Consider the following 24,101-nt stretch of genomic DNA (forward strand, 5'->3'; position numbering starts at 1 on the left):
AGTGATGGCGATGCCCCCCGCCGTGGTAACCCGGCGGGGGATGCTTACAGCATCCCAAAATGCGGTAAAAACCCCGTTAACAAGGTTTTTACCGCATTTTTCGCTTAGTGAATCTCCACCACTGTCAGTTAGACGCTCATGCTGAGCCTGCTGTCATCACAGCACATGCTGTAGAGGTGTGTGCTGCTGCCCGGGAGGGAAGGGGTCAGACCAGGGCCTCTCCAGTAAGCCGGAGCCTGGATAATTAGTTACTGCCCCCCCCCCTCTCGGCGGCCCTGGTGACAGGTAGAGGCAGAGGGTAAAAGGTAGAGGGTAACAGGAATCACTCAGTCCTCAACACAGACATGTGCTATATGGCGAACCTAATGTACATCCCTCTGATGTACCCTGCTGGGGGTTGAAAGAAGAGTGCACTAATGCACAGACCCTAGTCTTTGTGTCCTCCACGGAGGCCTCATGCCTTATCCCAGGATGGCCACCAACATTACTACTTAGCACCTCTAGTGGGGGTGACCAGCTTACATTTAAATATTTAATATCGGTGTTGTGTCCTTAACTGAAGAGAAAGTATTATTATTGTTGTTATTATATTGCCTTATATATTTTAAGTTAATTTTAGTAACATATGAGTTCCTCATTGGCAGATTTTTCCTTGGTTCCATCATTCTTCCTGTAAAAACTGATTTATTGTACTTACCCTACAGGTTTTGTGTGCAGCTGGCAGATGTCTTTGAATGTCGGATAATAAGTCATGTGAGTTTGTGCCATTGTGCATGCTACAATTATGTAACGTAATAAAATCTGGGTGCAGTCGTAATTGTAATGTTTCCATAGCAGCATGTCCTAATACTGTATATAAAGACATCTGACATACAGCTTGCTCATCTAGTTAATTTGAGGGTAATCCAGAAAGTAAAAACCATTTAGCCATTTGGCTATAAAAAAAACAGCTAGATACCTTTATCTATTTATCCACATTTAAGTATTTACAGTATCATGTCTGTCCACCAGCTGTAAAATCCCCTTGTTGTGCTTGGTCACCTCCAGTCCATTGAACATGTTGCTTACTGTAAGCTTCAGTTCATCATCACTTCCAAAACTTTATCCACTCAGTCACTCTCTAGTGAAAAAGGTTAAAATCACTTGGAACAAGGTCCAGACTATAGGGTGGATGATTCAAAATCTCCCAACCCAATCCTGTGACCTTCTTGACAGTTTTGCTCATCCATTACTGAACATTTAACATCACTTTCCCACGTCACCATATACCTGCTGCTTTAATCTACTATAAATTTAGTACATTCTCACATTTTGCACATTCAGAAATTGAATATCACAAATGGTTAGCAATACTGCGGTTTCCTCCCGCAATCCAAAAATATACTGGTAGGTTAATTGGCTCCCAACAAGTGGTAGGGAATATAGATTGTAAGCTGCACTGGGGCAGGGACTGATATGAAATATTCTCTGTAAAGAATATGGGTGCGCTATATAAATAACTGTTAATAAAATAAATAAACGATTACTTCAAAATCAGATGTATTCTGTATTGTACCCTATGGTTAATTCTAAAAATGCGCAAAAACAGCTATAACAGCACACCCCTCTCACAGCACTTATTAACCAGTTTATGGAGACATGAATAGCCTGCATAGCGGGAATGCACAAAAGATATTTACTTCAGGATTACCCTCAAACAAACCAATGTTGGGTAATGAATATATTAAGTGCAGTAATGTACTCCTGTAACATACAAATGCTGAAAACCTCAAAAGTGACTTGAAATAAAGACCTCAAAGGTGACTTCACTTTTTTTTTCATTTCACAACAGGAAACAAATATTGTATAAAAATATAAAGTGCAAGATGGTTGTTTTGAGAATATATAGCAATGCCTGTAATCAAAGCCACTCAGGAAGCATAATGATTAATATCTGAAGCCTCATCTAGCCAATTATGTACCATGAGACCCAAACATATACTGCCCATATGCTGTGAGGTGTTCGTGCTCCAGGGCGGGAGGCTGGAGAAACTTCCTTTAGGAAGTTTGTGTCCTGAGTTGATTTTTTATTGGAAATTCTGTGTTCTGTATAAAAAAAATAGCTTCAGGTATTTATCTACATTCCTTTACTTCCCATACTGCTCAAATATAATTAAACTGGTTGTATTAAGGTGCTGGCAAAATGTCTGTAAAACACATCTGTGGTTCATATTTATTTTATAGTTAACAAAGTAAATTATATTTGCAACGCTCCCCCCAAATAACATTGGATATACACTCACATGGGGCGACTCTACTGTTCATAGTCCCCATATACATCATTTATGAATCTTCCAAGTACGTTAAGATCCTTATAAATGTATTTATTATGGCAAAATGGACATAATTCGGTATTGAGTTATCAATGTTCCATTTGTGCAGTGTGATATACAGGATCTAAAATTCACTTCCAGCTGGAGGACTGATTATGAGGTTCCGGGGGAATTGACCATAGACCTTATTGGGAAGATTCCCAGTAGGCCAGTGCACCTGTGAGGCCACCTGTTAGCCAGAAATTTTTTTTACTAAGATGTGGCCCTGTCCAGAGTAGTGGCCCCATCCTCCTTCTGTCTCCCACACAAACAACTTTTAGCCAGTTCACAGAGAAGAGTATTGAGCGCTACAAATACTAATTTAAGGTAGGGTCCCATGTATATCCAATGAGACATCTGTTGAATGCACAGAATGTGTGTTTCATGGCTCCACTGGGGGAGGGGTGGGGATATTTATGATTTTCAGGGGATTATGGTAATGAGTTGTCTGCTTGATGGAGGTTTTGGGGTCTCAGTGGAGGGACGTTGGGTATTATTTGCAATATAGACGCTTGTGTGTCACAGCAGCTTAAAGTAATGGGGGCCATTAGACTGCCAACGTCTTTCACAGAGGTGTAGTGATGTATTCATCCAATTTTTATGTTTTTTCAGTGACATTTGATTTGGCCACCTGAGGCCACTTCTAGACATTTTTCCAGGGCCACTTTTAGTTCCCAATTGGCCCCTGATGATGGCTATAGAGGGACAGAATATAGGTATTAGTATAGAGGTATATGCCATTGTCCAATAAAATAGAGAGTGATAAACCATCAATCAATCAATCAATCAAACACAGCCTGTAGCATGGCAGATATGAGCTGATTGGCTGGTGGTTTATCACTCTCCATTTTATCACTTTTCAAGCTTAGTACATCTGGCCCATAAAGAGAAGTTTGATTCCCAAAAAAGGCTTAGGAGGGGGGAGTTTGGACCACCAGGCAAGGCACAGAAACAATACCCAGTCTGCAGTTAGATGGGGAAGACAGGGGCATTGAACAGACATAAGAGTGGAGGGGAACACACTGGCATCACTGTTACCTTAATCTCGATAAACATCAAAACATATGCAGATCCCTACTATTCTGACCTTTACCAATCTGATCATCTGTAGGCATCAGTCATCATCATCCTTACACCTGTCCCATCTCTAGCTTGCTGTCTATTTCTGATGGGAAGATTTCTACAAATGTGGGTTACAGCAGCCCTCTCTCATTACAGACAAGATGAAATAAAGGTAGGTTGACTACCCATTGCTGTCGTATCATGTTTGGCACAATTGTTATGGAGTCCTGTTTTATATGCCTAAAACTGAAAGTTTATTCAGCTGGTGTTTAAGTTACACATACATATTTTTCATGTCATTTAAAATAATGTGTTATCACAGGAGGAAGAGGAACCTTTGTTACCCAAACACTTAACAAACTATGTCAGACAGATACTGAAATCTGCACGCAAACCGTGAGTTTTTCCTATGCACTCAGCTGATCACTCAGCCGTCTTATTACTGTATGTCCTAAACAATTATCAAGTTATGCTGCTGTTCCCTACAGCCATACTGATGGTAATTCTATCAACTTGGCACCCTATATCTGTCTGTGTGCCCCCCAAAGTACAATGAAAATACTGTTGAAGGGCACACTTTTCATATGTACTTTGTTTGCTTATATGACGACTGTCAGTCAGGTTATAAAACCCAAAAGGAAAATTAGGATTAATGAATTCAGTACTCAGAACATATTAACTATCTGTCCATCAATATATGAGCCTGACTCAGAGATGTACACTAATGTTGCCTCAGCTGTAAATGTGTATACTGCATCTGTGCGAAGATATTGAAGATATTGAAATGCCCCATACAAATATATCAGTCGCAGATCAGTTGATTACGTTCTGCAGTTACAGGAGCCAGGCGCCACCGTGTGATACTCTCCTGCAGCATTTGGCTCCTGACACATACACCCTTACCCCTGTGCTGCAGGGGTAAGGGTGTTGATGAAGAGTGCGCATCTGGTGTCACCCAATGTCAATCACTTTGTAAACATATCTTATCTGTGAACGCCATGGGACAAGCACAGTGTGACTTAGACCCCTGAACAGTCAGCCGATAAAGATTCAACTGTGTAAAAATTGGGTTTGCATAACATTTTATTTAGTCTAGTTCTGGCTTTGGTACATGCTGTATAAATATGTCAAATTAATGACATTCAGGACTAGATTTACCAAGAGGAGGCTATTGTTAAGATGTAGCTACAATAATATTAAAATGCAAAACATGCCTGCTTTGTATATATTATTATTATTATTCATGACATTTTGCATTTTGAGGTCAATTTGACTAAGGGGTATTCAATGTTTCACGATCATTCCTATCAGCGGAAATATTGGGCCGTCAGTATTCAATTCTGGCTGTTTTCACCAGGATTGCCACTGCAGATTCGGCTCTTCAAAAGCCGGATCTGCATTCCTGGAAATAGCCATTACATTTGCGAATTAACGTTTGTAAATGTGTAAAAAGATTTGTATTTTCAGATCCACGTCCAACAGTCTCCCACCTTTCTTTTCAATATAGGAATGAGCAGATTCCTTCAAGCAAATGGAAGATTTATACGTGGGACCGTTATTTTAAATTCCCCACCCGGATCATAGTGACCGCAGTGCTTTGCCTTACCTGTTTGTACAACGTAAGCCACACACAGAGTACAGTATTACCGCTACTAGTCAGCGTGGCCCACTGTCAATTGGGAATTTGGGAACATTGAGATATATATATATATATATATATATATATATATATATATATATATATATATATATAGGAAGAACAGGCGGCACTCCAAGGATTTGTGTAAAAATTCTGTATTAAAGCTGATAGGACACCAACGTTTCGGGGCCCAAATGCCCCTTTGTCAAGGTGGTGAAAACGAGCAGTGAATGTTTCACCACCTTGACAAAGGGGCATTTGGGCCCCGAAACGTTGGTGTCCTATCAGCTTTAATACAGAATTTTTACACAAATCCTTGGAGTGCCGCCTGTTCTTCCTCTACATACCTACTTATCACGGAGGGCACCAAGGTCATAAGCAGCTGAGGGGTGAGTGCCGGACCGCAAGCCATATTGTATATATATATATATATATATATATCTATCTATATATATATGTATAAATAATTCCTAAGGGAAGAGGATCGTATCAGGCTAAGGATATCTCTGTATGTACTCAGCTAACCATAATATTTCTTCCAGTTTGTCCTGGTAGATTTGTCTCTCTCACCAATAGCTGTGCAAAGCCTGGAGAAATTGATTCTCGAAACAGTTAACATTTCTTTTTCCGGCCAGACGAGATGGTACTTTATGATACTGAAAGGTTAGGTTTTGGAAGTGTCAATAGATATTTTTCATAGCTGTGCAAGTTATTACTACTACAGTATTACATTTGATTTCTATCTCTACAGAATCCTGGTTTTATTCTACCTTTGCGGCAGCCATCACTAGTATCATCTATGTCTTGCATATGCTCTCCTGCTACAGGTAGCACTCTTCTTTTCTGATTTCTCATAGAGTTGTTGTTGCTAAGTTCTAAAATGTCATGAATGAATGAATCAGGCCTTCTATTTATCTTGGCTGGCTGATGTCATGATCCACAGAGCTAAAAGTGTGTATGTTCAGACCATGTTTGAGGCTCAGAAATCTATGTCATGCAGGAATTACCACAGTGTGGAAGTACTACTATTTGGCCATGATTCTGGTTCACTTGCAAAAGCAAATTCTCTCTCCAATGGACAAAACCATGTGCACTGCAGGTGGGGCAGATGTAACATGTGCAGAGAGTCTTGATGGTGATTTGAAGCCTAGTTATATGAAGCTTCAATTCACGATTATTATTTTGAGAGAAAGGTATTTATCCGAGGGCAGACTTTCTATGAAGGAGTGATGCATTTGCAAGCTGGATACATCGCCCTATACAGTGCATTATTGGGATCCCAGACTGCTGCACAGCTCACAGACCTACCTGGCTCTGTCTTACACATTTCAAGAGGAGATGTGCTATGGACCATGCCCCCATAGGATTGATGAGTAGATGGGACAAGTTGTTCTTCCTCTTGTTCTATAGTCTTAGTTCTGTCCAAGAAAACACTGAACTCCCGGGGCTTGGGCTCTATGTTTGTGTATTTATTTATGGTGATATGTTTAAACTTTCCTGACCAATTATCTAATTTAAGTTTGAAATAGCCTATACTATAGACCATCTGTACTGTTAATTAATAATACTTTGTCATACAGTATCTAGTGTATAAAAAAACAATTTTTAGGGCTGTTTCCACTCTCTCAGACTTCCGTACTTACTCCAATGCACTGCAGAGTGGGATCAAATACTGTGTTTCTATGTTTGTTGGGACTTTATTAGTATTTTTCTGTTTACTTTCAGAAAAGAAATTAATAAACTTTATAAAGGTGTATCAGAGATTTCAGTAAAGGGTCGTCCACCTGTTATCCTGGTAAATAAATAATCACATATTACCTTTTACACAACCATGTTTTCTATTTGATGTTCCGAACAGGAATTTCTATAGAACACCATTACATTACTGTTTTATTGCCACAGTGTGTCAGTCTCTCTTCATTTATCTTACTGTCAAACAATAATTGTCGAAGTTCATTGCTCTGTATAGTTTGGGCGAAGCCTCAGTCATGTCATATAGTGACCTTCTGTGACTTTTGTTTCCTGTGTGACTGCAATAGGTGCCAGTCCCATTAATCAAATGTCATTTTCTTGAAACCAGAAAAGAAAGTCTTCTAGATGATGAGCTTTTACTGTACTGCAGGATACAGTGCCATATCCAAGTATTGCTATAGTCAGGGAAGACTGGTATTACTATAATTAGGGATGTCCTATCCATAAGTCTTCAAGAAAATGTGCTACCTTGGTTTGCTTATCACTTGTCAAATCTATCTTCCTTTCTCCTCTTTGCACTCTTTAGCAGCTGGAGTACCACAAGGCTCAGTCATACTGTATGTCCTCTGTTTTCTCTATACACCTCTCATGGCAAACTAATAAGCAATGTCTTATTTCAGAATCTTCTGCATGCAAATGATACCCAAATCTGCCTATTCTCAGATCTCTCACCATCTATGTTGAACCATGTTTCTATCTCCCATGGCTTTACATCTTGTATATCATCTCTGTCACCTTAAACTCAATCTTTCAATAATGCCAGCCAATTAGTGAGCATACATATCTATTTCTGCAGTCAAAAAAAACTACCCCTCATGCTCACTGCCTAGGAGTCATTCTTGACCCTGGACTGTCCTTTACTCCCCACATTTGACTTGTATCATAATCCTATTAAATATATCTTAGAAAGCAGTTTAGATCCCAACAGTCAAAATACAGACAGCGAGATCCCAACAGTCAGAATCGCTATGGAACCCTGGGGGGAACTTGGGGTTATGGCTGGGAACAAGAAGGGAGGTTAGGGTCAGCCAGCTGGGGTAAGGTAAGTTAGGGTTAGGATGCAGGAGAGGATGGTTAGGGTTAGGATGGGGAGGATAAGGCTAGGATGTGGGAGATTAGGGATAGGGATAATGTGAAAATACTTGCCATGATCTGCCAGGATTCTGACTGTCTGTGATCCCAATTGCTGGGATTTTGTACCCAGCCACTAGGACTCATTTCCAGAATACAACCATATGTCGCACAAAACACTGCCATATCCATCTATTAGTTCCTGCATTACTTATTGCGATCAGAGGTGGAACTTGTGGGCTGTAAACGCAGGTACAAAAATATCATTTGGGCTCCCTCCTCCACCCCAACCCAAATTCACAATATGCAACATGGTAGTGGGTGACAGGGAGAGGCAGGGAAAGGCAGAGTGTGACAAGGATAAACAGTGGGTGACAGGAAGAGTGTGACGGGGCAGCAGTGGTCCCCTTAGTCCTCAGATTCCCCGGTGCACTGCACCTGCTGCACCAAGGTAGCTCCGACTCTGATTGCAATAGTCTCCTTACTGGTCTCCCAAAGCCAAAATCCTTACCATACCACTTGGAATAGTCCATTCAAACTATATTGCTGTGTATGTACACTCTCTACCTGGGAATGTATTGAGATCAGGCATTCCAGCTGCATCCCAATAGTATTCCGAGTTGTAGGTATGCTAACCCTTACTACCTGCAGCAGTGCAGCCTAATCCTAACCCCCCCACCCAACCAAACAGCCTAACCCTTGCTCCTTAGTGCCCAACCCTAACCCTCCCTTCTTAGGGTTACAAACCCCCCCCCCCCCCCACACCCGAGCAAACAAGTTATTTACTATATTTTGTTTCTCTATTTCAGGCAGCGAGCATCAGATATTCAGGAAATCAGATTGCCTACTTACTATGGGGTAGGTGACACAGAAAGCCTGCAGAGCTCATTTTGAATTGTATGACACATGATTAATTTTCCATGTGGCTGAATCTTTGTACTTTCTCTAATATTTAAATGCAACAACTAGCCGTGGTGTGTCTCACGTCTGTGCTACTAAATGCGCTACCATCACAAAAAAAAAAAACGGGACGGTCCCACGATGAACAGGACAGTTGGGAGGTATGCAGATATACAATGGCCAATAAAGCACCAAGGGCATGACATATATTGGTGGGTTCACTGATACATAAGTGAAAACCATCAAGTACAAATGGGACCACTCATCTGACAGACAACATTCTGGCTTACTGTATAATAATACATTATTTTTGTCTCCTTTACATATGCTTCTAGGATACTTTCTACTGCACATCATGTTCTTCTTAATAAGCCTTATTATAGCATTCTGGTTAGTTATCCCGATACAGCAGGGAAATGGAATGATGATTCTACAGGTGCTCGGATACACAATGTAAGAAACCTAACATAGCTTGTCTGTATTTCTCACATACTGTTTGTCATACTGCAACTAAAATAAATGCAGGGTTATTTACTTACATCCCCAAATACGACCAATGCCGGGTATGAATTCATATGACCGGCATCAGGAAAATACAATTCGTAAATAGGGCAGATTTACTAATTTGCTGTGTTTACAGATTTGTATTCTCCCGATGGTGTAAGCCTTCGTATTTAGCGACTCATGATGTGGAAAGCTGATTTTGGTAAGGTCAGGGGTGTAGCTAGGTACCACAGTGTCCCCCGTCCCCCCCACAGGCTCTCAGATGGACACCCCGCAGGCTCTCAGATGGAAGCCCCCCCCCCCCCCCCCCCGGTGGGTCTGGGCCAAACTGCCATTTTACTTTCTATAGGGTACAAAGACCAGGGGCACGCAGATAAACAAACCCCCCCCCCCCCCCAATACCTGCAGGTGTCCCCAGAAGAGCAGTGCTTTCATTAAGCAGTGGGGCCGGGAGTGCTGCAGGAGATCTGCCTGGCGTCAGACTCGGTACATAGTCCTCTCCCTGATCTTCCTCCATCAGCTCTGGGCAACAACAGGTCCTCAGACTCTCCCTCCGCCACAGAGACTGGCTTGGGAGGGAGCATCTATGGGCAGCAGCAGCTCATCTCCTCATCCCTCTCTCCCTGCTGCCACTGCTAGCACAGAGCGGCAGCAGGTCCTCTCTCCCTCCTCCAGTCCACAGAGACTGGCTTGGGAGGGAGCGTCTATGGCAGGCATTTCCAACCACGGTTCTCAAGGCACACCAACAGTGCAGGTTTTAGTTATATCCAGGCTTGAGCACAGGTGACTTAATTAGTACCTGAGTGATTCTGATTAAACCATCTGTGCTGAAGCCTGGATATCACTAAAACCTGCACTGTTGGTGTGCCTTGAGGACCGTGGTTGGGAATGCCTGGTCTATGGGAAGCAGCGGGTCATCTCCTCCTCCCTCTGTCCCTGCTGCCGCCACCAGCACAGGGCGGCAGCAGGTCCTCTTCTGCCGCTGCTCTCCCCATCGGAGCAGGTAGTTACCGGCTTAAGGCACACAGGGAGGGCAGGGATGCCATTGCGGTGCACGGCTCCGGCGCCCTATGAGCTTTCGGCGCCCGGAACTTGTGCTCCACCTGCTCCACCCTCCCTATGCCTCTGTGTAAGGTAATCAGGCCCAAGGTTATTACAGAATTTCTCGTATAATTTTGGCTATATCTATTGAGGGTGATGAGTTTCCTGAAATATGTGCAAACCACTGAATTATTTTTTGCACATATTGGGGTTTATTTACTAAGTGCACCTGTCCTGTTCTTCCCTTCCTCTACTTCATCTTCAGTCTCCTCGACAATTTCGACACCTACTTCAGAACTGATGCTGATTTTAGTTCTACCAGCTATATAAATGAACTACTACTACTACTACTAAGATGGGAGTTCTGTTGAAGATGGGATGTTGCTATGGTCATTCTATGATCTTCTCGAAGATGTGAATAAGATGTGATAAGTCGATACTGATTGGTTGCTATGGTCAACATCCCATCGTCAATAAAATTTCTATCTTATTAAATAAACACCATTGAAAGAACAGTTAATGCCACCTAGTGTCTAATATTTGTATGTATTGGATTAAAAAAAAGTGCTGTAATAGATACCTGTAAACATCAAGAATATTAAAATGATACATTTAATACAGAACAGGAAAATTCTACCAGTATAGTTTTCAAGACACCTAGGCATTCTATACATAGAAGATTAACATATTATATTCATATTACTACTGTTCACTTTTTATACTTCGTAGTATATCTTTGGTGTTTCGGGTTTGATGTTAGTTTTTTCTAACTCTATTTCTTGTTGTAGGCTGGGAATAGTCCTCATGGTAGCTGTCACTATTTCCCAGATCCTGGCTGCTCAATTTCTTTTTCTACAAGATAAAATATCACCCACTGATAAGAACAAACCATTGGCCATCAACAACAGGTACTTCTTACTATGACCCTTGGAGGCTGATGTAGAGTGGAACACAAGTCAGTTTTGTGAATAGAGCTTGTGTGTTTTTCTCTGCTCATGACCTGGAGCTGAGCGTATTAAACTATGGGCAACACTAATGGGGCCTACACCTAGTAGCAAGTGTGCAGAGCGATCTGAGCAATGCTAGATCGCACAGGTGGCTCAGCACCCAGCACTGCTTAGCACACACACACACAGAGCGATGTGTAGCGCTGTATTCTGAGCAAGCTGTATTGCCAGTGTTCTCCAGTATAAGAACACTGGTGATGACTAGATTTATGGTCCCTGCTCATTCTTATTCTACCAGCGATAGCAATGTGTGGGGCTGTGCACCACTATCGCTATGGCCCCTACACACACACAGCGATGTAGGGTGATTTTCTAAGCGATCTAGTCAGATCGCTTAGAAAATGGCTAGAAATAGCTATGTGTGTAGTCCCAATAAGATGTACGCAACTGAGTCATATATCCAATTGAGGGTGAAGGGGCACAAGTGGATGCAATGTAGGCAAAAATGAGTGAGCCAAACTCCATTGCCCCGCAGACGTCCGTGAAAGTGGGCAACCTTGGGGCTGAATTGTATAATAGGGGACAGGGCCGTGATGACTCAATAACATGTGCATGATCCTGCACCGCCCATTTATGACTATGCAACACCCCCTATGCTGGAAAATCGATAAGTATGACTAATAATGAAGACTGTTATGACACCAAGCATATGGAGTGAATCAGCACATTCAGTAAATCAGTGGTATTAATTACAGCCAACTTGCATTTAACTATATACTGGCACCTCACAATATATTCTAGCATGTATTCCAATATTTCCAACAAGAAAGCAGCAAATATGTATGTGGAAGTTCTAATATGACAGCAGCATTAGAAAATAGCATTACAGCAGGATATTCTAATACTATTAGCTCATCCTGTCCATCATCTAAAATGTTTTACTAAAGTGAGAGATTACCTTAATCTTCATGAATATATTGGCACTCATTGTTGTGCACCCCTATATGGTGCAACGTAAAATGGTTAATGTTGTGATTGTAATGTATCTCCATGATATGCATTCCTATATCATTCCAGCAGCACAATGCCATTAATGCTTGGCATGGAGTTGCCCCCCAAAATTTGGCGTTTAGAAAAGAGAAGCTTTTTTAGTGCCCATAGTACCCTTTTCATGGGCTGCACCAGGGACAGAATTTAATTGTTGCAGCAAGAGGGTATCAGCTGCCTATCAGCGCTGATGACTACAGCCTCGTACTGCCATTAATTTGCAGAAAGCTGTCAATTCTTCCTGAATCACAGCTGTATGTGAAGTAAAGTCCGCTTCCAGCTAGTGTAATAGGTGCTGTCAGATCCTGCTTGCCTGAGTTCCAAATTAAGAAAAGCAGAGGGAATGGGGACCCCTCTCTCTGACAGGGCAGAGGACGCTGTGTTTCTGCTGTTGGAAATTATTTGTGTGCAGGAGTTGATATTGCAGAGATATACAGGCACGCACCAGTGGATAACTCACTCTTACATGTACACTAGTGGTAATGGAGTGGAGCTTAAGCAGATCTGGATTAGGGATGGCCATAGACCATCAATGATTAGAAAACATCGATGGCTGATGGCCGATGTCTAATAGTTTTGCCATCAATAGGGGAGAACCAGATGGTTTCCCATCATCGATGTCAAGGTTAAACAAATAGTTTTGTTTTCATTTTTCCTGATACACAGAGTATAGCTCCGCCCAGGACACCCGTGCAGCCGGCCCCTATATTTTGATTGGCCCACAGGCCAATCAGTCAGAGAAAATGGATGACAATCTATATGTAAAAACATAGATGGTCATCCATTGCATAGTTATGGACCATCGATGGTCAGTTGCACTTTTGCCAACGATAGTAAACATCGATGGCAAAGGCAACAATGGCCATCCCTAATCTTGATTTTATCCAGCACAACAGATGGTGAGTGTATATGGTTAGCTGTACAGGGAGGCTGAAACCGTTGTCTGGCCGGTATTATACAGGTCTTTCATAGGAGCTAAGTCACTGCACAGTCACTGCACAGTCTTACACAGTAAAGAAAAAAAGATGACATGCATATGTTGAGTAGTGCTCTCAGTGGCCATCTTGGGATATGGCATCCCTGGAAGACAGAGACTAGAGTCTTTGCAGTAGCGCACTCTTCTTTCAACATCCATCCCAAGGTGCACCCCCTGTTCTCTACATAGCACAGGATTGTGTGCAGGATTGTGTTCTTGTCACCCACTGACTCTCCTTGTCTGCCATCGCTACTACTTGTCACTATGTGTCTCTATCTGCCATCGGCTGCTTCTCCCTGTCACCCTCTGCCTCCCCCTGTCACCCACTAGAAATTCTTACTTTGTCCTTGACAGTTGTGTTTTTTTTTTGTCTAGGAGAGGATTTCAGAACTTCAGCTATTTCTTCATGTTCTATTCGGCTGTCGTTGGATTGGGAGCATGTTTGATCAGAGTCATATTGAATACATTGTTGGGTAGCTGGCTGCTAGCAAGAATTGACCGCCCACTCTTCCCAAGAGGATATGAAGGTGCTGATATGGGTAAGTACCATTCATCTTGAACCTACCTAATGATATTGTGGTCCTGAACTTTTGCACCCATACAATTTAAGCTATCATAGTATCACAAGACAGGTCTTCAGGTATACATTAAAAACTCAGTCACATGATTAAACCCAGAAAAGAATATGCCTCCTCGTTGGTAAGCAAATTATTTGTACCCATTCTCAACTTCTCATAGTGTCTTACATTGTGTTTAATTAACATGCTGCTTGGAAACCTGCCTGTCTGCATTAGTCCATTACATGTTTGTGAATTCCTTATACAATTTACTTTGATGAAAATTAAAAATGCTATTACAAGTGAGTGACTTGAGCATCATTCTTCTTATTAAGACTGCACTAATATGTCTCTCGTCATGTCTAGGGACTCGGATAGACACTTGACAATATCTGCATACCAGTATAGGAGAACATCAAATATAGGATATAAGCTGATTATGTTCTGTTTCTTGTGTCCTAGGATATAATACATGGATTGGCATGCTCAAGGTGGACCTCTATCATACTCATCCTGTAGCTCTGTCCTTTTGCCATTTTCTTACACAAGATACCCTGTCAGGAAGACATTACAAACCTCCAGGTATAAATCAAGATTGATTAAAAAAAAAAAAAGGACCAATAAAGAATCCAACAAAAATTTTTTTATCAGTACATCGCTCACAAACATTGATAGTCAAGGAAATTATAGTTCAACAATTTGGCTAATGTAAGGCAATCTAAATATAGGATAAAGCAGTTATAATATCTGCCCACTGATTTTTAATGAGGTAGGAGGTTCAGTTCTGGGGAAATATTATGAAATAATGGAGGTGGGGTCAGATCTGACATCCTAGAGCAAATGAGGGGTCAGTTTTGGTGTTTTATTTTAAATCCGATTATTGTGTAGAGGTCAGATAAAAGCTCTCTGTTGCCAGTAGGCATTGTATGTTTTATAGTTTTTTTTTTTACATAACAGTTTGATATTTTTTAATGACCAAATGCCACCCACATTAGGTATACCACACCAGCACGGCTTTTGTCAAACTCATTCTCTGTTGCAGTGTGCTGGTAGAAAGGCTGCGGACACTTACTTGTGCTTGCCTCCTGGGCTGAAAGTTACCAGCCACTGCTGCATATGCACATAGGCCCTTATCCACATCTGATTGCAGTACAAATTTGTTTGGAAAATGGGCAAAACCATGTGCACTGCAGGTGGGACAGATGTAACATGTGCTACATTTGGGTGGGGTGTGTTGAAACTGAAATCTAAATTGCAGTGTAAAAATAATGCAGCCAGTATTTACCCTGCACAGAAACAAAATAACTCACACAAATCTAACTCTTTCTGCACATCTTACATCTGCCCCACCTGCAGTGCACATGGTTTTGCCCATTTTCCAAACAAATTTATACTGTGATCTGAATAAAGGCTATAGTTTGTGACAAGTAATCAACCTGTATATGCTCATACCTTATAGTATGTGCTAAGGATACAAATGCTAACAGGTGTAAATATGTGTTTACACAGATGAGACCCTGCCTCATCTGTGTAAATATTGCCCCACTGCATACCTCCCAACTTTCTGGTCGACCAACCCGGGACACTGCTGATGTGCGCCAAAATTTTCGGGGGGGGGGGGGGGGGGGGGGGGCTAATTTCAGGGGCGTGATCTATACTCGCAGCTCTCCCGTGAGGCCACACCCCCATTTTGCCGCTATGGGGGCATGACCCAGAGGCTCTGTGAGCCTCTAGCCCTGCCCCAAGCCCCCTGGCTGGGGGAATAGAATAGCGTTTATTCCCCGCTGCTTAGCAGCCGACAGGGGGGAGTCCCAACAGCCCCCCCCCCTCTTTGCGGGACACTGCCGCCCGCGGGTGGGACAGCGGGACAGGCCATAATAATCGGGACTGTCCCGCTAAAATAGGGACTGTTGGGAGGTATGTCACTGTACTCGACCTATGTTAAAATGCCTGTCCAGCCTCTCTACGTGCTAGCAAATGTAAGTGGAAAATTACACAAGTAGGCCTAGACACATATGTCGGTATTCACTATCTGCTCAGAATATGTGCTACACAAGCTGGCATAGTGCTCACTACACATCAGCCCCAGATAGTGCATCCATTTGATGGGTGACAGGCAATGTACGTTTAAGTAATAGAAAATACATTTTAGGTGTGATTAAAATTTATGTAATTTATCAATGTCAAAAGACAGATGCAGCAGGAATATAAGTGGGTTTAGGGAGATCCTAAAACAGCCATTGATATTATAAATCCACTTGAACTTTTGAAATTCCAGGTTGTGAGGTAAATTAGAATTTTACTACAGTAGAGGTAACTGTCAAATGCAATCAATGTAATCTTTTTTTTGGTACTTATGTAGTATCTGGGCGTCCGATTTAGAAATCGGATCGGATCGCATCGCATGCGACCAAATCGTATGCGATGCGATGGTCAAGATTTTTCCATAGGATTCAATGTTAAAATGGTCTGAGTCCATTTTAACATAGAATTCAATGGGAAAAAGGGGTCCTTTTCCTTTCCCCACTATCCAAGTGGGCATGGAGTTGGATATAAACCTGTGGCGAGCGTAGCGAGCCACCGAGCCCGAAGCGTGGCGAGCGTAGCGAGCCCCGCGAGGGGACACAGAATACTTTTTAAGAAATATGCGTCCCCTCGCGGGGCTCGCTTCGCTCGCCGCGCTTCGGGCTCGGTGGCTCGCTGCGCTCGCCACGCTATATAAAATCAACTATATGCCCACTTGGATAGTGGGGAAATGAACAGGACCTTCTTAACATTGAATCCTATGCAAAATCGCATCGAATCGCATCGCATCTGATTGTATGCCTTAAGGTAAGGCAAACAATCACAAAATCGGCAGCCCAGATACTACATAAGTACCCTTTTTTTAATTTATTTTTAAGATATGTTTGGTGGGAAAATTAACCTTTTATCAGAACTGCATTTGGCACTCACATTAAATTTTGTCGGTATATAATAGGATTCAGAGGCTCTTCAAGGTTGGAGGAGGCCCATGTGCAGCCTCCTCCGGCCGGGTTCCCTCCTGGCTACAGCATCCAGGCCGCCCAGCACAATAAAGTCTGAGCACTAGAGCACTCAGACTCTATTGCGCATGCGCAGGCCTCTGGAAAAATGGTTGCCACACCATTTTTCCGCTGTTTCTGACAGCACAGCTGCCTTCATCGGGGTAAGTATTAAGAAATAGGTGCAGTGTGCATGATATAGGCCCCCCCTGGGACTCCATGTACCCATTATAAATACACCACTGATTTAACAATAAAAGTTATAATCCACACAGACTATAATATGTGCTAAACCTTCCCCCTATCTCTCATTATTAATACTTATCCAATTCGTCATGGGGAGGTGTACCTAGGAATATGAAATAGATTACGAAAAACAAAATAAAATTATTCCTTTATTGGGCACCTGCAGACCTTTAGTATTTTAGAAGTTGTCTCTTACAAGTGACCCATAATAACATATTTAAAACAGAACTTTCTTTCATAATTAGAAACTAAAATCAGTGAAATAATAAAATGTGTACAATGTGCTAAATAAGTAAATAAGTGACATTGGTGAAAAAAATACAATAAAAATTAGCTCCGCTATCTGTTGTCTCTGTTATATATTATTCATCTTAAACCTCAGCTTATATTATGCTCATCCAGCATTTTAAGGTGCATACACACTGGGTGTTTTGGCTTATGAAAGAGGTTGTGAAAATCAGCCAGCCCAGAGATCTCCATAGTAGGAGACTATGGACTGTGGTTCACTCATCCTGTTATACAGGACAACAGATGGCAGCGGATGGCCTGCCCATACACACTAGGACATTTTGTGTTTGAAAATAGCTCAAAACGGGAAATGTGAGCTACTGTCAAACCTGGAGTTGGTTGAGGATCCGTCTCAGACTGCTGTGTCAGGACTCGGTGGATTTAAGGTGGTGAGAGCTTCTCAGAAAGAATATAGGATCTGCTCATCAACTAGCTGAATGGGAGTGTTGGCTAGACACCTTTGTGGGGGCGTGGATTCTAACTGCTCAGCGGTGTAAGCCGGGGACCCCCCTCAAGGAGGTTTTGACTTTGCTGCATCTGGACAGCAGGTCGCGGCAGGGGCTGGCAGGCAACTTTTAGCCTAGGGGGCAAGTATAGAGTACCGACCCGAAAAGGGGATGTGGTCACTCAAAAGGGGGAGTGCCATTAAGCTGAAGTAACGTCCATTACACATAATGCCACATACCGTAATGCCCATTACACATAATGGCACACACCGTAATACCCATTACACATAATGCCACACACCGTAATGTTCATTACACATAATGCCACACACCAGAATGCCTCCCTCTGCTTTACTAAACTGGTGGCCCTGGTTGCAGGGAAGGTGGGCTGGCGTGGGCCCGAAAGGGTGCAATACACCGGCTGCACCGCCAGTTGTTCTGCCTCCATTACATACACAGTGTCATACACACAAACACTATTATATACAGTCACACATATATACAATATAAATACATAGTTACACAAAAGTACACACACATGTCTTATACATACAGACACACATACATTCGCACTCAGAGGCGTAACTAGAACTCTTAGGGCCCCATAGCAAAATCTTGCTATGGGCCCCCCTCCCCCTCCATATAAAAAGTCAAGAGCTTCTTTCTGTACTGTGCTAAACAAGCCTGTGAGTCAGGTGAACCCTTATCTCAGGAGTTACCATCTATTTCAGCATCTCTGAATGCCGGAGAGAAAGGGAGGGTATGGCCAGGAGGTAGAGAATGATGGAGGGAGGGATAGACAAGTAGAGTGACAGAATGGGGGGGGGGGGTAGAAAGAGAGAGGGGTGAGAGGGAAGGGAGGGAGGGGACATGGAGGAAAGAGATAGTTGGGGAAAGAGGTGGGAAGGAGAAAGAATAGGGGCAGAGCAATGGAGGGGGAGAGAGAGATAGAGCTTGTTACCTCCACATCGGCGCCGGGAAAACAGCAGCAGCGGATCTCCTAAGTGGCTTCCCCTCCTCGGCAGCAGATGCTCTAATTGGCGTCCCCTCAGCGGCAGCATATGTCTTCAGTGGTGTCCCCTCATATCTGGCACCACCGGGTCTCTTTGCCAGCGCCAGCAGCGCAGCATTCCTTTTTCGCGCCGGGGCTGGTCACCAGGTAGTGACGTTGAGCCCCGGCAGCATCAGGGAGACAGAGGGGAGAGCAGAGGCTGGATAAGCCAGACCAGCTCCTCCCCTTCAGGCAAACCAAAGGTGCTGCTGGCGGAGGGGAGAAGAGGAGGTACGGCGCGCAATGATGGCAAGGGAAGAAGCAGGAGGGACGGCGGCACTGCGGCTACCTACTAAGCAAGGTCTAATGGGTGCAGGGGATGCCTGCTTAGCCCTCGGGCCCCCCAAAGGCCCGGGCCCCATAGCAGTTGCACCCCCTGCACCCTCCATAGTTACGCCACTGTTCACACTCATACAGTCACACATACATAGTCAGATACTTGTACACACAAACCTACATAGTCACACACATACATGAATAAAGACACACAGATTATATAGTGCCCCCTCCTCTTCCCATCCATCCTCACATCACACGCAGGCAGGGTAGATACTGTACCTCATGGAATGTACTGTAAAAGATCCTCCGTCCTCCTCCTCCCTGCCACTCAATGCTTCTGGGGCCATGCGACATCCATCCCATCCATGTGTGTCCCCTACCCGTGGCCCTGCGCACCCACGATTCTGATGGGATTCCTTTCAAACAGATTGCTAGCGATATCCGAATCTGCTTTTCCGGGTAGCGCTTGGAGCGCTGTTATCCCTACACAGACACAAGAGGTACCACAGTAGCTCTAGTGTCTGTCTCCTCGAAGGTGATGGCCATGTTTGGAGGGGCCATCACCTTCCACAAGCGGGCTGGGGGCCGTAAAGCCTGGAAAAGGCAGCGGTGGTACCCTGGACCACCAGGGCTCTATTTGCATTTTATAGTGGCAGCCCAAGACACTTGGAAACCAAGTGGCCCGGGGGGCACAAGGCACCCTGCCCCCTGGCCCAGCCTGCCTCTGGGTCGCGGCCCCCTACTGGGAGTAATCACAATAAATCCAGAAGGTGTGATAGGAGCTATGGCTGAATATAGGACAGTATCCAGGATTGCTGAAAAACTTCTCTTAACTTAGATTTGCCGACTTGACTAATAAAGGAATCCGAGAATTTCTGAATACTACTTATGGAATTTAGGATTGACGAATTGGCTAAATAATGAAATCTGGGGATACCAGAAGAACTCGAATAAACAGAAACTCTCCTCCTTGACATGAGCTAGAACCAAGGACTTCAGTAACAGCAAAGATGGCAGCACCTGATCCTGGGAGCTGCAGGATGAGCACCTCCCGAATCCGCCGGAGACCAGGATGCTGCCTGCTACCCCTGACCACCGGACCCCAGCAGCCAAGTGCTGGATGAGTGCAAGGACCGATGCGTCCGCAGAGGGGAGTATGTGTGGCTGCCCCAGACTACCCGCAAGGCTGTGACAGTACCCGCCCTTTAAGGAGTGGACTCTTGACACTTAGATGGGTTCTTAAGGTAGAATCTATTACAAGGACAGGAGCAAGTACATCAAAGGCATGCACCTAGGATCTCTCTTCAGGACCATAGCCCTTCCAGTCAACTAAAAACTGAAGTATTTTGGGCATCCAAAATTTCACAAACTTCAAATTCGACACCGTGCTCAGTTTGTATTTCTGATGATTTGGCCGGAATTCAAACATCAAAAGGTTTCAACAAAGATACATGGAAAGTATTTGAAATTTGATCACCTCAAGAATCATGAAGGGACCAATGAATTGAGACTTCATTTTCATGGTAGTAACCTTGAGATGAAGGTGTGACGTCTGAGGGTTGAGGCTGACCCTGGGAAGCCTCAGGCATAAGGGCAGGTGTATGAATAAATCTTAGAGCCCGTAAAGGGTTTAAGATGTCCAATATCACATTAAGGAGAACCTGAAGGCGGGACCAGGACAACAGGATAAATAAAGTATAAAGTCTTTATCAAAGTATGCAAGATGACAGCGGCAGCTTGTAATAGACTTTCAATTAGCATATTTATATATTCACACAGAAAAAGTTTGTACTAAATCGCATAAATAATGGTGGGTGCTGGTAATACATAGAGGATTCTTGCTAAGTGTCCCAGCTGAAAACAGCAAGTAGCTGAGTAAGTGGGCCAGCACACCAATGATAAACAAACGGCAATTGTGTAGTTTCACGGCACCTGGCGCCATGAAACTACACAAGCACCAAACAAACAATTCACAGCTTTTAATGCATCAACAGACAGAAATATCCAACATGGTCACCCTTCCATAGATATATGCGGGAAAAAATTCCAAACAGTCAACGATACCGTTTCGGTGTTAGGGCACCTTCATCTTAGACTGCTCAACTAACAAATGACAAAGTCTGGCTATATATAGATACATATACCTCAACCAACATTGAGGAGAGACACCTGTGTCACATCACAAATAATTACCTGCAAGCCGGTAACAATGATCTGCCAGGGGGCAGAAGTCCATATATGGGCTTTCCGCTAGTACAGGCATGATAAACAGCAGGAAGTTATATGCTTCCATCCTGCTGAACCGCGGCATGAGCCACTTGACGTCACAGCGCCTTCCAGAAACAGTCTATTCAGGGGCTCTAATGAGTCCCGCTGGACCGCAACGTGGATTGCATAGCGTAGTTACTTCCGGGCATTTAAATACTGTGTGTTCCTATGGCAACTAAACCAAGCTATTAGACAAAAAACAGCAGAAGAACCAGCAAAAACATTGTGACTGGTCTGCAAGCAATCAATAACGGATAATAAATAAATAAATGAATAATGGTGTTACAAAACAAAAAATAAAAAAGAAATAAACAGTGAAAAAAATAATATTTAAAAAAAAAAGAAAATATCAAAAACGCACAGAATTTATAAGCCCGGAACTAACTAGGCTATGCACTCTACGCTGTGGTCTTGTGGGACACATAAGAGCCGCCTGAATACACGGTTTCTGTAAGGCGCTGTGACATAATGCCGCTCACTTCGCGGTTCAGCAGGACAGAGGCATTGCTTGTAACTTCCTGCTGTTTAACATGCCTGTACTAGCAGAAAGCCCATATATGAACTTCCACCCCCCCCCCCCCGGCAGATCATTGTTGCTGGCTTGCAGGTAATTATTTGTGATGTGACAAAGGTGTGTGTCCTCCATGTTGGTTGAGGCATATGCATGCCTCTATATATAGCCAGACTGTCATTTGTTAGTTGAGCAGTCCAAGATGAAGGTGCCCTAACTCCGAAACGGTATCTATGTTTGATATCTCTGGTTGTTGATGCATTAAAAGCCGTGAATTGTTTGTTTACCATTGGTGCGCTGGCCCACTTACTCAGTTAATTACTGTTTTCAGCTGGGACACTTAGCAAGAATCCTCTATATATCCACACAGGTATCTCAAACTGTACAGTCTCAAACTCAATATGACTCGACACTCAGAGGTGGAGATGATACATTGATGATTAGAACATCGATGGTAACAGTTCAGAGATTGTAATGACCGGAGTGAGTAGAATTGATGACGACAATAGACATGACAATGGAACATGAATGTTACATGAACTAACGATGCTGCACCTGTGGAACTGAAGAATGGATGTTGAAGGACTGTGGTATCGATGTTGGATGAATTATCGATGCTGGAACTGTGGTACTGAAGTATTAATATTCATTAGCATGATATGATGTGACCCATCGATGGGATATTGGAGACAACAGTGATTGAAGAATGAATGCTCACTTATATGATGTGCCATAGACCATCAATAGGGTGTCGGAGACAACAATGACTGCAGGTGAGTTGTAGCAGCTCACCGGAATACCATAACACAGGCGCAGGAGGAAAGTACACTGATGATAACAGTTGGTCAATGTTGGGTCACCGATGGCTGTATCGAAGATGACTTTCTGATAGATGTCTGGTAGAAGCTTAGTGGTACCGATGATAGATGAGCAGTACATACCTCCTAACATGACCCATTCCAGTAGGAACACAATGCTCTGTTCCTGGACATCCCTGTTAATGTACTGTATGATTGCCATCACCTGTTTTGAACAGGTTCATTGATGAGCAAGGTGTTTCACCACATGTGATGACAATCATAAATCAAGAGGGAAGTCCAGAAATAGAGCATTCTGCCCCTCCTGGAAAGGTCATGTTGGGAGGTAAGGCAGTAGCAGTTGATGAAGTTTAGTGATTGCAGACAACAATGGTGAGCCAGTAGAGGACCAGGTAGACAAGAGCGGAAGCTAACTGTTAGAGATGGCAAATCAGCTCACTTAAAAAGGATCCAGTAGGGCAATCCGTGTAAAGATCCGGATCTTTTAGACGGAGCAACAACTCACATTGAAAAAGGGTTAATTTCATAATAATGAAGCATAAAATCTCGCGAGAGCTCGGTAGCTCTCGCAAGATTTCCCCTGTACTTAAATTCCTTAGTAATCACCAGGTGGGGAGGGTGGGTTTATACACACTGAAAATGAAAGCAAACGAATGACGGCTCACCTTTTTCAGGATCGGCAGCTCACTCACTCTTTACAGTGATCCGTCCAAAAGATCTGCTTTATTTGCGAACGACCCATCTCTACTGACTGTAAAACAGCAGCAGTAGACGCTGACTGGAGACAGCTGGAGTGGAAGCTGCTTGGAAGCAGCAAGAGTGGCAGCAGGAGTGGAAACTGCTTGGAAGCAGCAAGAGTGGCAGCAGAAGTGGAAGCTGCTTGGAAGCAGGAAGAGTGGCAGCAGGAGTGGAAGCTGCATGGAAGCAGCAGGAGTGGAAGCTGCTTGGAAGCAGCAGGAGTGGAAGCTGCTTGGAAGCAGCAGGAGTGGAAGCTGCTTGGAAGCAGCAGGAGCGGCAGCGCGCATCGCATTGCACGCTGCTATTGCAGCATGTATGGGGGCCTTTAGGAAGCATAATTGCAGTCCAGCTGCAGCAGGCTGGAATACACAGAACTGAAGAGCAGACATGACAGTCTGGAGAGACACTTTAGAGGTAAGAATAAATATATTTTTTTCCTAGATCATGACAGGAGGTTTCGAGTAGAACACCATATCCGATACCCCTGCTTTATATACTGGAGCTGTACTTCTGTACTGGTCTGCAAATCTCTTGTACCTTGAAGATGCCTTCTGAGGAACCAACTGAACATTTTTTCAGATGCTTG

At 43.4% G+C, this 24,101-nt stretch overlaps 1 protein-coding gene across 2 annotated transcripts in view; it reads left to right on the forward strand.

The window, feature by feature from the left end:
- Positions 1-24,101, forward strand: part of LOC146074712 (stimulated by retinoic acid gene 6 protein-like) — a 43,154-nt gene that overhangs the window by 14,965 nt on the left and 4,088 nt on the right. Inside the window, exons 5-16 of one of the 2 annotated variants that reach the window (XM_083183129.1) lie at positions 705-753; positions 3,463-3,585; positions 3,736-3,809; positions 4,921-5,032; positions 5,595-5,715; positions 5,804-5,879; positions 6,778-6,847; positions 8,685-8,733; positions 9,111-9,228; positions 11,109-11,228; positions 13,666-13,829; positions 14,310-14,429. In XM_083183129.1, coding sequence (XP_083039255.1) covers positions 705-753; positions 3,463-3,585; positions 3,736-3,809; positions 4,921-5,032; positions 5,595-5,715; positions 5,804-5,879; positions 6,778-6,847; positions 8,685-8,733; positions 9,111-9,228; positions 11,109-11,228; positions 13,666-13,829; positions 14,310-14,429 — 1,196 coding nt within the window. Of the gene's footprint in view, positions 1-704; positions 754-3,462; positions 3,586-3,735; positions 3,810-4,920; positions 5,033-5,594; positions 5,716-5,803; positions 5,880-6,777; positions 6,848-8,684; positions 8,734-9,110; positions 9,229-11,108; positions 11,229-13,665; positions 13,830-14,309; positions 14,430-23,356; positions 23,930-24,101 lie in introns of those variants that run through there. The other variant, XR_014473452.1, reaches the window with a different exon arrangement.

This window comes from Crinia signifera, chromosome 4 (assembly GCF_055691185.1).
Source record: "Crinia signifera chromosome 4, ASM5569118v1, whole genome shotgun sequence".
Lineage (NCBI taxonomy): Eukaryota > Metazoa > Chordata > Amphibia > Anura > Myobatrachidae > Crinia > Crinia signifera.